At 45.5% G+C, this 13,708-nt stretch overlaps 1 protein-coding gene across 2 annotated transcripts in view; it reads right to left on the bottom strand.

Annotated features, from left to right (window-relative positions):
* Positions 1-13,708, bottom strand: part of VPS33B (VPS33B late endosome and lysosome associated) — a 56,673-nt gene that overhangs the window by 41,459 nt on the left and 1,506 nt on the right. Inside the window, exons 2-8 of one of the 2 annotated variants that reach the window (XM_040342470.1) lie at positions 11,500-11,616; positions 11,208-11,288; positions 11,061-11,122; positions 7,793-7,842; positions 2,261-2,328; positions 2,130-2,175; positions 699-793 (exon numbers count right to left, since the gene is read on the bottom strand). In XM_040342470.1, the coding sequence (XP_040198404.1) occupies positions 699-793; positions 2,130-2,175; positions 2,261-2,328; positions 7,793-7,842; positions 11,061-11,122; positions 11,208-11,288; positions 11,500-11,592 (495 nt within the window). In that variant the 5' untranslated portion in view covers positions 11,593-11,616. Of the gene's footprint in view, positions 1-698; positions 794-2,129; positions 2,176-2,260; positions 2,329-7,792; positions 7,843-11,060; positions 11,123-11,207; positions 11,294-11,499; positions 11,617-13,708 lie in introns of those variants that run through there. The other variant, XM_040342471.1, reaches the window with a different exon arrangement.

Genomic DNA, 13,708 nt, shown 5'->3' with positions numbered 1-13,708 from the left:
CATATAGATTAAAAAGGTTGTGAAGGTAACATTTTTTTCCCCTAAATAGCTTCCTTTACCCTAGTGTAGTCCTCCTTCACTTTCCTCATCCTTCCATTTTGCTTTTAAATGTCCTTATTTCTTCTGAGAAATCCTCACTTCCTGTTCTTCTGTCTGTAACTCCACACAGTAATGCGAGGCTTTCTCCCTGGTGTGGAGAAAGCCTCTTAAGGGGGGAGGGGGCGAGCAGGAGGGTCTCTACTTTGCAGATAGAGAAAATAGCGGTGTGTTAGTGGGCGTCCTGACACTCCTGCTCCCCCCTTAAGAGGCTTTCTCCACACCAGGGAGAAAGCCTCGCATTACTGTGTGGAGTTACAGACAGAAGAACAGGAAGTGAGGATTTCTCAGAAGAAATAAGGACATTTAAAAGCAAAATGGAAGAATGAGGTAAGTGAAGGAGGACTGCACTAAGGTAAAGGAAGCTATTTAGGGAAAACATTTTTTACCTTTACAACCCCTTTAAGGCTAGCATACAGATATATTTTTTGCATTAAATGTTTTTGGACGATTCAGATTTATATACATACAGTACCAAGAATTTTTCAAATATTTTAACAGAGTCCCTGGCTTTAGCATTTATTACTGGTCAGAGGTTTGTGCATGCCTGATGCTCTTTGCTTAGTTTACACATTATTATGAGGATCACTGGTATTACTTACTAGAAAATAGTCCCGAAAAAATTCTGGCAGCTCCATGCTGATAATATCATCATCCAGTGGAAGGAGGTAAAAAGACCATTCATCAGTGGTCACATCTGTATATAGAAAATACACATACACTTGCAATGACACAGATACAGACTGAAATATGCATAACACGTGGCAGTTAAAGTGGAACTAAATATAACTACAATACTAAGATAAGCAGGGCAATAACCTTGCAAGAAGATCTGAACAAATTAATGGGGTGGGCAACTACATGGCAAATGAGGTTTAATGTAGAACATTTTTAAATAATGCATTTGGGTGGCAGAAATATGAATGCAATCTACTCACTAGGGGGAGAACCTCTGGGGGAATCTAGGATGGAAAAGGATCTGGGGGTCCTAGTAGATGATAGGCTCAGCAATTGCCTGCAGTGCTGTGGAGGGGGTGGGATCAGTAGGCTCAGGCTCGCTGAGAGGCTGAGCCAGGTTCTGGTCCAATTATGTGGGCGGATCTTGACCATATGGTTGTGATCTTGCTCCAGACTGGACCGGTGATCTGCCGAGCTGGTTACGGCTATCGTGAAAGTTCCTGCGCAGGCGCAATCTGATCTGCCGAGATGGTTCCGGCTAACGGGAAAGTTCCTTCAAGGACTGCGCAGGCGCAAACTTGCCGACGGAAATCTCCGAACCTCGGCCGGCATCCAGGGCGATGTGGATTTCGAGGAAAGTGGCCAGTCGGCCTCACTTCGCTCGGACGGCTCGCTCCGCTCGGCCTCCTGGCTTTTTTTTTTAACATCCTCCAATCCACTGGGATGTTAAAGAATGAGCCTGGATGGCGGGCGAGGTTCGGAGATTTCCGTCGGCAAGTTTGCGCCTGCGCAGTCATTGAAGGAACTTCCCCGTTAGGGGAACCTTAAGGACAAGTCACCGGCTCTGTAATGTCAGCCGACAGTGGGATTCAGCTCGCTGTCTGCTGAAAACGGGTCACAGACGTGCAAAACTAACTGCACTCCTGTGATCCACAGGAGAAGTACAGCCTAACAAGCTTTGACTGTACCTCTCCTTTAAGAGGCTGATTCAGTGAAATTTCAAGTGCACTTTGCACTTGTAGTGCAAAGTGGATTTGCCTTTTGTAAATAACCCCCTTTGTCTTGCTCTCCAACTGAAGATCTATACCTCAGTACGGACAGAGTGCTGGAGGATAAGTGAGCAGGGCCTGGCATTGCACCACCAATTTGCAGGCAAATTTACAAACAATAATAAATGCACATTCTTTTCCACAAATATGTGAAATTTTCGATCAAATTACTCCTCAGTGCTTGCAGGGTGTGGAATAAGAGAGACCTATTTTCATGATTTTTAAGAACATCGACTTAAAAAGGTAAAATCACTTTAATTTATTACAATGTATGCAAATCAGCAGAATTTCATAAACAACACTTACCACCATATATCCCCTCCTGCTCCAGAATCATGTCACATGTATGAAACTGAGGGACAAAGAAAGACAATGTAATAAAGGTTCAAGAAGAAAAAAAAAAGTCATTGGCAAATAATAAAAATTATAAAGCTTACTTTTTGGGGGCTAAATATGATCTTGTACTTTCTACTGATTTTAGATTTCTTGTCTTTATTTACAAGGTCTGTAAAAAAAAAAAAAAAGCTAAGAACAACCTATATACTTTTTCTGCGATAATGAGTAAATGACAGGTTAAGTCAGGCTCACATATGTAAAAGTTATCTTTGTACAGGAGGAGAGCCACCTTTGTTTATTACATAAGCAGGTAATCCTTCCTGGTTTTGCCCTGGCCACTTTTTATTCCACTAGAAGTCTACCAGACAGGGTGAGTGAGTGAGCGAGCAAGGGAGTAACTTGTATAGTGCTATAAATGCGAACTAGGCGCTTTTTGCAGCCAGTGTCCGCCTGGGTCTTCAGAAGAGGTGGGTCTTAAGCTTCTTCCTGAAGGCCCGATGGTTTTCTTCCATGCGGATGTCCATGGGTAGGGATGAGCCGAACACTCCCCCGTTCGGTTCGCACCAGAACCTTCGAACGGACCGAACGTACGCGCAAACTTTTAGAACCCCATTGAAGTCTATGGGACTCGAACGTTCGAATTCAAAAGTGCTAATTTTAACCACTTAAGCCCCGGGCCTTTAGGCAGCTAAATGCCCAGGCCAGGTTTTGCGATTCGGCACTGCGTCGCTTTAACAGACAATTGCGCGGTCGTGCGACGTGGCTTCGAAACAAAGTTGGCGTCCTTTTTTCCCCACAAATAGAGCTTTCTTTTGGTGGTATTTGATCACCTCTGCGTTTTTTATTTTTTGCGCTATAAACAAAAATAGAGCGACAATTTTGAAAAAAATGCAATATTTTTGACTTTTTTCTGTAATAAATATACCCCAAAAACATATATAAAATTTATTTTTTTCCTCAGTTTAGGCCGATACGTATTCTTCTACCTATTTTTGGTCAAAATAAAATCGCAATAAGCGTTTATCGATTGGTTTGCGCAAAATTTATAGCGTTTACAAAATAGGGGATATTTTTATTGCATTTTTATAAAAAAAATTTTTTACTACTAATGGTGGCGATCAGCGATTTTTTTCATGACTGGGACATTATGGCGGACACTTCGGACAATTTTGACACATTTTTGGGACCATTGTCATTTTCACAGCAAAACATGCATCTAAATTGCATTCTTTTTTGTGAAAATGACAGTTGCAGTTTGGGAGTTAACCACAGGGGGCGCTGAACGTGTTAGGCTTCACCTAGTGTGTGTTTACAACAGTAGGGGGGTGTGGCTGTAGGTCTGATCTCATTGATTGTGTCTCCCCTATAAAGGGGATGACACGATCGATGCGCCGCCACAGTGAAGCCATGTTTACATACGGCTCTCCTCGTTCTTACGCTCCGGGGAGCGATTGCGACAGAGCGGCTATAAACGAATAGCCGCGCCGTCGTCCCGGATCGCTCCACGAGGTAAGCCGCCAGCCGCACGCAGCGGAGGGGGTCCCAATCGGACCCCCGACCCGCGGAAAGGCAAGGACGTATATATATGCCCATCTGCCTGTCCGTGCCATTTTGCGGACGTAAATAGTCGTGCGGCGGGCGTTAAGTGGTTAAAGGCTGATATGCAAGTTATTGTCATAAAATGGGTTTGAGAACCCGGTCTTGCCCCAGGGAACATGTATCAATGGAAAAAAAAGTTTAAAAACTGTAGTTTTTTTTCTGGAGCAGTGATTTTAATGATGGTTGAAGTGAAAAAAAAAATTGAAAAATTCCTTTAAATATCGTACCTGCTGGGTGTCTATAGTATGCCTGTGAAGTGGCACGTGTTTAGAACTGTCCCTGCACAAAACGACATTACTATAAGAAAAAAGTCATTGAAAACTGCTTGCGGCTTTAATGTAATGTCTGGTCCCTGCAATATGGATGAAAATCATTGAGAAAAATAGCATGGGTCCCCCCCCTCCCCCCAAGTCATTACCAGCCCCTTTGGCCCTATATACTTTGAACAGCAGTATACAGGGGGTGCAAACAAGACAGGGACTGTAGGGACTGAAGTAGAATCTGTTTGTAATTTTGAACTCGTACTTTTTTAAAGTGTAGCTCCAGCCAAAAAATCTATTTTTAAGCTTTTTGGAAAACATAGAGAAGGGTTATCACCTGTAACATTTTTTTTTGCTGTCTGTGTGCATCTGTTCAGAAGATTGCACCTCACTTTCTGTCCCAATGACAAAAGATTTTTTTGAAAATTCGTTTTTTTTTAGTGAAACAAGGATTGGTGATAAAGCATTAGTAGACAGGAGACACCTCTTACAGAAGAGAATTTCCCTTCCTAGGGGTAGATTTCCTCTCACTTCCTGTTCTCTCCTTCCGTTTGTAAGTTGGATGTTTGAAAGTAGGGGTCTGCCGTATATACTCTGCATAAATTTGGTCCCTAGGTGTTGGTGTTGCCACAACACTGTAAGCCCTCACAGTTAGTCTTGGTGGGCGCTGGAACGCCCTGTTGTGAACTATTATATCAAGAATTGTAATTACATGTCATTGTTAAACAGGGGTAGAAAAATTGGGCCTTTGTTGGTGGTAGTGGTGCTGGTGCCACAACACTGTAACCCCTCACAGATACTCTAGTTGGAGCGCAGCAATGAGCCCGCTGCAAAGTATTGCATCACAAATTGTAATTACACGCCCATGTTAAACAGGGGCAGAAAAATTGGGCCTTAGCCACTGGTGGCGGTGCCCAGAACCAAAAATGTTCTTACAAGCTATCAGCATGATCATTGAGGAGGAAAAGGATAGTCACTCAGCATAACAGGATAGTCACTCAGCATAGGCAGTCTTGAAGGGATCTGACATTTCAAAAAAAATTATTCAGTTACATCAGCATCAGGTGCTTGGTAGCTGGTGGTGATCCAAGCCTGATTCAGGCGCACCCTGTGATCGGTTACAAAGCCTCCAGCAGCACCGAATGTGCATTCTGAAAGAACGCTGGATGCAGGACAAGCCAGTAGCTCAATTGCATACTGTGCAAGCTCTGGCCAGTGATCCTTTTTTTCTGCCAGAAAACTCCTCTCAAAAACACAATCCAGAAGGGTTTTTTCTTCCTCCAAATGTTGAGCTTAAAATATGCCTCTAAAAATCCTAATCTGCATGGACACATAGGATAACACTGAGCTGCTTCTACAGGCAAAATGCAAAACTCCTGTAGGAGCCGCGATTTGAAGCCCAGTGTGCATTTACCGTATTTATCGGCGTATACCGCGCACTATTTTGCCCTGAAAATCAGGGCAAAATCGTGGGTGCGCGATATACGCCGATACCCGCTTTCCCGCCACGAGTTTGAATACTGCGCCGGCATATACCGAGCGTACAGGACGTCAGTGCGACAGTTGCCGAGCCTGCCCGACGATACACGAGTGTACTGCGCTCGGTATATGTCGGCGCAGTATTCAAACTCGGCGCGGGAAACGAGCGGGGAGGACGCCGCAGAAGGACGCCGGACCCGCCAAAGAAGACACCCGACCCGCGGAAGAGGACACCCGACCCGCCGAAGACGGACGCCGGACCCGCCGAAGAGGACACCCGAAGCCGCAGAAGGATGCCGGACCCGACGAGGCCGCGGATGGACGCCGCGCAAGACACCAAAACTGTAAGTACAAAAAAACTTTTTTTCCACAGGATTGGGGGCCACTTTAGGGGTGCGCGGTATACGCGGGAGCGCGTTATACCGCGATAAATACGGTATGTTTAGCACATCAGCTGATATCTGGTACTTCAAGAAAAGCTCTGTTTTGCAGGAATCTCTGCCTGAAGGCTGCAAATGTTTGATCTGATCATAAAGAAATAAAAAAAAGTACATATTTATTTTTTTAAACACATTTTTAGAAATATGTCAAGAAAAAACAAACTTGCTAGGCAAGTGATGTGAGTAAACATTAGGGTATCATGAGGAGCGTGCCTGTAGGCTTTGGTAAAGCACGTTTGGCTCCATGGCTCCATGGGAATAGAGTTAAATCAAAAAGATAAGTAAAGAACAACTTTGGTGTAAACAAGTCTGAAATACGGTCTGTTAAATTACAACAGATACAGTACATTTTTCTATAATGATATTTTGGAAAGCATTCATCGTGATGGTAGACCATAGGTGTTTAGACTTATTTGTTTTTGCAAAAACTGCAGCAACCGATAAGCATTCACCTTCCATAAACTGAGAGCAGTCGTGAAAATGAAAGACGCTCACTGGTCGCAATTGGTTATACCACCATGTTCCTACATTTTATTTTTTTAGATAAGCAAGAATGCCCACTGAAAACCACCCAGCAAATGGGGTAAAAAGTGCTCAATGATTGATCAATTTCTTATCAGCAATTGCTTCAGACAACCGTAACTATAAAAATAGTATAATTAGTACATTGACTTATTAAAGCAAATAGTATTTGAATTATTAAAGCCGAATTGCAGATCCAGCTTGAATGAATGTAAATATGTATGTGACATAACTGTGGTATCCCTGTGGAAGCAGGAAATAGGTGTTCTAGACACTGCTACTCCACTAGCTTCTGGGACCCATACTGGGCAACTGCCCAGCTGCCCTAAACACAGGGGCACAATCGCTTGGCATTGGTGCCATACAGAGAACACACTGCATTTTGTATTGGTCCAATCAGAGAATACTTTGAATTCATTGAGAAAATACAACGTTTTTCCTGTACAGGGTCCATATCGAGCGAATGACCCCTGGGTTCACAATGCAGTAGGGCTCGGCACAGGACCCACAAGATAGTGGAGATCATGATAACATCTGTGCCTACTACACCGATTTCCAGCTTCCACAGGGATCCCACATATATACTTACATTGGTCCAAGATGGACCAGTATAACAATGTAAAATAATGCATAAATGCCTAAACTTCAGCTTTAAAGCGGAGTTTCAACCAAAAGTGGAATTTCGGCCTATCTGCTTCCTCCCCCCCCTCTGGTGCCATATTTGGCACCTTTCAGGCGGGAGGGGTAAGGAACGGGTACCTGTTTTTTGACAGGTACCCCTCCCCACTTCTTGGAGACGGCACCACGGCGCAATCCCTCGGAAGTTCAGCCCCCCTTCTCCTTCCCCTGCCGCAAGGCCAGATAGAAAGCACAGTGCCCTTTGTGCATGAGAAGTAGGGAACCGGCTGTGAAGCCAAAAGGCTTTACTGACGGTTTTCCTTACCAGGAGTGGCGGCAGCAGCAGCCGGGGAGCCGATCGGAAAATCTGCTGGGGTGCTGACATCATGAACTCCCTGGACAGGCAAGTGTCCATATATTAAAAGTCAGCAGCTACAGTGCTTTTAGCTGCCAACTTATTTATTTATTTCCCCCAGGTTGGAACTCCTCTTTAAATATCATACAAGGGACATTATGGTAAATAAATTCAAATATGCTAAAGATATAACCACTTGAGGTCAAGGCATAGTTTTGAAAACTAAGCACACTATGATTGCCTATACCCTACAGAATACATACAAATTACTTTTAGAATTTGACTGGCTACAAAAAAACTTCATTACATTTAGAGATGGCAGGAGGTATCTGTAAGAAGGAATAAAGCAGATACACTTACTGGCAATATTCTTCACATGTTTAATACGAGGCCTTATTAAAAAGCACAATCTGGAGACAAAAATACCCAAAATGTTATTGCAAGTTAATGGGGAGAGGGTAACACAATGTTGTGAAACAGCAAAACCTGAAGAACTTAGTTAGAAAAGTGCTCCATGATGTGTAATGTAAATGTATAAAGGTTCAATCATTTTAATCACATGGGAATCACTGCAAAGACTCAGACTTCTTACATTTATGGTGCATGCAGACCCCCCCCCCCCCCCCCCATAACCCCTAAAGCCCAACTCTAGGCAATTTTTTTTTACCATGCAGTGGGGCTGGGCCCACAATGCATAAGTCAACTGCTTGTTTTTTCTAAGGCACAACGTTTATACCTACCTGATCCTTCAATCTCTGGAAAACCGCGATCCCTGCGGTGGACTGTTCATGTCTATGGAGCGTGTTGATCCATTTTCAAGACTGCTGGAGTGCGGGGGTGCTGGACTGGTCTTGTGAAGGGTGGATCATTCCCTCCCCTAGTATAAAACAAATAGTTAACCCATGCAGTGCGGGCACAGCCCCACTGTATGGGAAGAAAAAAAAATTGCCCGGAGTTCAGCTTTAAAAGCGGAGTTCCATCCAGACAGAGGGGTTGATTTACTAAAAGGTAAACTAAAGACTGTTACAAACTGTGCTGTTTCTCATTTATTGTTATTTCAATAAAATTCTTATTGATTTAAAAAAAAAAAAAAAAAAAGACGTTGCAAGCACAGTTGCTCCAGAGCTTAGTAAATGAGATAAAGCTTTGCATAGAAAATAAAAAACAGCATTTTTGCTTGCACATGATTGGATAATGGAAGTCAGTAGAATTTGCCGTCATTTACTAAGCTCTGGAGCAACTGCACTTCCAAAGTTACCTTTAGTAAACCAACCCCATAGAATATTCATACGTGAACTGTTTTATTTATCAAATAAAAAATATTTTTATTCTGTTTGGTCAGCTTTGTTTTTTTACACACAATTGTCACATTGCATAGTCAGGTTAATTACACTATTCACTACTGCAGACTTGCAGCTTCCTTTGTCACCTTTGTCAAAGACTATCATTGCATGTGGCATTGTTAAATGCAATACAGCATGACTGGCTCTCAGGCCGAGTACTCACGAGCAGACATGTCCAATGAAACCGGTCCGCGTACCGTTTTCATCGGACATGTCTGCCCGGGGACTTCTGTTCGATGGCTGTACACACCATCGAACAGAGGTCTGCGCGTAAACAATACGCGGGGCGTGTCCGCGGTGTCGCCGCGTCGATGACGCGGTGTCGCCGCGACAATGACGCTGCGACGTGGGCGGCCTGCCTTTAAAATGCTTCCACGCATGCGTCAAAGTCATTCGACGCATGCGAGGGATGGCGGGCGGCCGGACATGTACGGTAGGTCTGTACAGACGACCGTACATGTCGGGGGGACAGGTTTCCAAACCTGTCCGACCAGTTTCAGCAGACATGTTTGGTCGTGAGTACGGGGCCTCAGAGATACTGAACTCTGAAACTTGTGTCCAAAAAGGTAGGCAAAGAGCAAGAGAACTAATCACTAGCATTGACTGTGGTTTCCATGCAACCATTTCTATAAAGTGGTTGTAAAGCCCTAAGGTTTTTCACCTTAATGGATTCTATGCATTAAGGTGAAATACCTTCTGTGCTGCAGCTTCCCCGCAAGACCCCCCCCCCCTTATACTTACCTGAGGCCAATCCAAACTAGCGATGTGAACGAGCGCAGCAGCTCCAGCCGCATTCACTCTCCTCTTTGGACAGATTGATAGCAGCGGGAGCCATTAGCTTCCTCCGCTGTCAATCATAAGCTGTGACACGGGAGCAGGGGGCGGGGCAATACAGAATGACTGAGTCGCAGAGATACTAAACTCTGAAACTTGTGTCCAAAAAAAAGTAAAGGTAGGCAAAGGGCATGAGAACTAATCACTAGCATTAACTGTGGTTTCCATGCAGCCAATTCTTTAAAGTGATTGTAAAGTACTGTACTGTACTGTCTTCCCTGATGTAAAGCGCTGCGCAAACTGTTGGCGCTATATAAATCCTGTATAATAATAATAATAATAAAGCACTAAGAATTTTGACCTTAATGCATTCTATGCATTAAGGTGAAAATCCTTCTGTGCTGCAGTTTCCCCCCAGACCCCCCCCCCCTACTTACCTGAGGCCAATCCATTCTAGCGATGTGCATGAGTGCAGCAGCTCCAGCCTCCGTCACTCTCCTCTTTGGACAGATTCATAGCAGCAGGAGCCATTAGCTTTATATGCTGTCAATCATATGTTTTGACACAGGAGCAGGGGGCAGGGCCGAGTCAATGGACCCACTGTTGTGCGCTGATGAGGCTGCACTGATGGGCACTGATGAGGTGGCACTAATATGCAGCACTGATAGGCGGCAATGATTGGAATCACTGGCAGGCATCGCTGATGGCATGACCAGTGGCAGCAGAAGGCAGCAGTGAGTCTACAGGGAACAGCAATGGAAAGCATTAGACTGCCTTTTTTTTTTTTTTTTTAAGCTATTGGTGGGTTATTTATATTTTTATTATTGTTAAAGTGGGGGTTCACCCAAAAATAAACTTTCTTACATTAGCAACATCCCTCCAGCATACTGCTAACATCTGCAGTATGCTGGTTTTTTTTTGTACTTATCGTTATACGAGCCCTTGTTATCCGGCTCCAAGCGGGGGATTACTTCCGGGTATAGGCGTTCCTAAGCGAAGAGGAGTTGATTGACGGCTGCTAAAGCGCGTCACGCCTTCCGGAAATATCCGAAGTCACACTCGGGTGTTTACGGCGCCTGCGCAGTCAGCTGTACAGGGCAGGCGCAGGCGCCGTAAACGCCCGAGTGTGACTTTGGGTTTTTTCGGAAAGCGTGACGCGCCTTAGCAGCCATCAATCAACTCCTCTTCGCTTAGAAACGCCCATTCCCCGCTGGATTCCCCGCTCGGAGCCGGAAAACAAGGGCTCATATAACGATAAGTACAAGAAAAAAAAAACAAAAAAAAAAACCAGCATACTGCAGATGTTAGCAGTATGCTACAGCTAATGTCAAAAAGTGGATTTTTGAGTGAACCTCCGCTTTAATTAGACCTGAAGTTGACTTTTGAAATATCCCCAATGACTATTTGAGGATTAACTGAAATACAGAGTTTTTTTTAAATATCTGCTTTCATTCCAACTTTAAAATGAAAGATTCTAATTACTAAGGAAAAATTGAATTTAAATTACTTACTGGTCAGCGTTGGTGTAAATGGGTTTGTTGTCAATCTTATACAATTTGTCAACATCATGTTGCTAAAAAAAAAAAAAAAAAAAGTGATAAAACAATGATCAATTTTGCACACTGATAAAAAGAGAAATGTACACATTGAAAACGTACCTTCAGTATTGAGACATTGGCAATCCGATCCAGAGGGCTCATCAGCTCAGGTTCAATAAACAAATCTTTTTTTCCAGGGAGCTAAAAAAAGTGATGACAGCGGCTGCACATTATTACACATTTTGTTTGCTTTTACTAATTAGATACCAAGTAGTATCTATGAGCTTAATCAATCATATTAAAAACAGACTGCCTGATAAAATACCAGCCTACAAGTCTTCAGAGACCATCAATATACACAGCAGGTACCTGGGCGGGTATCAACACAAGATTGAAAGGCAAGGACCCATACCTGCTCCAGGAGGTAGATCAGCTGGTCTCGAGCCAACCTTTTAAGAATGGTGAAATCTGGCAAATTTGGAGGATCTAGCCTTTCTGATGCCATGTTTGTTGTTTATTGGCAGCACACCTACAGAAAAAAAGAAAGGTTCAATATCTCAGCAAGGCAATACCGAGCAGCAAGAGAAATATGAATTCATGATATGATTATATGTTAAATAGTTTGTACAGTAAATACTCTATTTCAAGTCTTCAAGTCTATGCAATGTGAACATTAAGCTAGCAAAAGAGTGCCTATTCCAAAACAGGAAACATTGGGAATATAAGAAACAATGCTAAAGAAGTGATTTAGCAGGCAGTATGTGCCATGGGGCCGTATGGGCAGGAGAGGAGTGCGGGGGGTATGCCATGGGGCATTTCACAGTCGGCATTTGGCGCCTAATTAAGCTCAAAAATCAATCAGGAGTACAGTATGTCATGGGCCAGTATGTGCAGTAGAGGAGTGTGAAGGGTAAACCATGGGGCAGTATATGTGGGAGAGGAGTGAGGAGGGTATGCCATGGGGCAGTATGTGCGGGAGAGGAGTGCATGCCATGGGGCAGTATGTGCAGGAGAGGAGTGCGGAGGGTATGCCATGGGGCAGCATGTGCAGAAGATGAGTGGGGAGGGTATGCCATGGGGCAGCATGTGCAGAAGATGAGTACGGAGGGTATGCCATGGGGCAGCATGTGCAGAAGATGAGTGGGGAGGGTATGCCATGGGGCAGCATGTGCAGAAGATGAGTACGGAGGGTATGCCACGATACAGCATGTGCAGGAGATAAGTACAGAGGGTATGCCATGGGGCAGCATGTGCAGGAGATGAGTACAGAGGGTATGCCATGGGGCAGTATGTGCAGGAGATGAGTACAGAGGGTATGCCATGGGGCAGCATGTGCAGGAGATGAGTACAGAGGGTATGCCATGGGGCAGTATGTGCAGGAGAGGAGTGCGGAGGGTATGCCATGGGGCAGCATGTGCAGGAGATGAGTACGGAGGGTATGCCATGGGGCAGTATGTGCAGGAGAGGAGTGCGGAGGGTATGCCATGGGGCAGTATGTGCAGGAGAGGAGTGCGGAGGGTATGCCATGGGGCAGTATGTGCAGGAGATGAGTACGGAGGGTATGCCATGGGGCAGCATGTGCAGGAGAGGAGTGGGGAGGGTATGCCATGGGGCAGTATGTGCAGAAGACGAGTGGGGAGGGTATGCCATGGGGCAGTATGTGCAGGAGAGGAGTGCGGAGGGTATGCCATGGGGCAGTATGTGCAGGAGAGGAGTGCAGAGGGTAAGCCATGGGGCAGTATGTGCAGGAGAGGAGTGCGGAGGGTATGCCATGGGGCAGTATGTGCAGGAGAGGAGTGCGGAGGGTATGCCATGGGGCAGTATGTGCAGGAGAGGAGTGCGGAGGGTATGCCATGGGGCAGCATGTGCAGGAGATGAGTACGGAGGGTATGCCATGGGGCAGTATGTGCAGGAGAGGAGTGCGGAGGGTATGCCATGGGCCAGTATGTGCAGGAGAGGAGTGCGGAGGGTATGCCATGGGGCAGTATGTGCAGGAGATGAGTACGGAGGGTATGCCATGGGGCAGCATGTGCAGGAGAGGAGTGGGGAGGGTATGCCATGGGGCAGTATGTGCAGAAGACGAGTGGGGAGGGTATGCCATGGGGCAGTATGTGCAGGAGATGAGTACAGAGGGTATGCCATGGGGCAGCATGTGCAGGAGATGAGTACAGAGGGTATGCCATGGGGCAGTATGTGCAGGAGAGGAGTGCGGAGGGTATGCCATGGGGCAGCATGTGCAGGAGATGAGTACGGAGGGTATGCCATGGGGCAGTATGTGCAGGAGAGGAGTGCGGAGGGTATGCCATGGGGCAGCATGTGCAGGAGATGAGTACGGAGGGTATGCCATGGGGCAGTATGTGCAGGAGAGGAGTGCGGAGGGTATGCCATGGGCCAGTATGTGCAGGAGAGGAGTGCGGAGGGTATGCCATGGGGCAGTATGTGCAGGAGATGAGTACGGAGGGTATGCCATGGGGCAGCATGTGCAGGAGAGGAGTGGGGAGGGTATGCCATGGGGCAGTATGTGCAGAAGACGAGTGGGGAGGGTATGCCATGGGGCAGTATGTGCAGGAGAGGAGTGCGGAGGGTATGCCATGGGGCAGTATGTGCAGGAGAGGAGTGCA

The sequence above is a fragment of the Rana temporaria genome, chromosome 3 (assembly GCF_905171775.1).
Source record: "Rana temporaria chromosome 3, aRanTem1.1, whole genome shotgun sequence".
Classification (NCBI taxonomy): Eukaryota; Metazoa; Chordata; class Amphibia; order Anura; family Ranidae; genus Rana; species Rana temporaria.
Note: the sequence above shows the minus strand (reverse complement) of the source record. Positions and strands in the feature narration are given on the sequence as shown.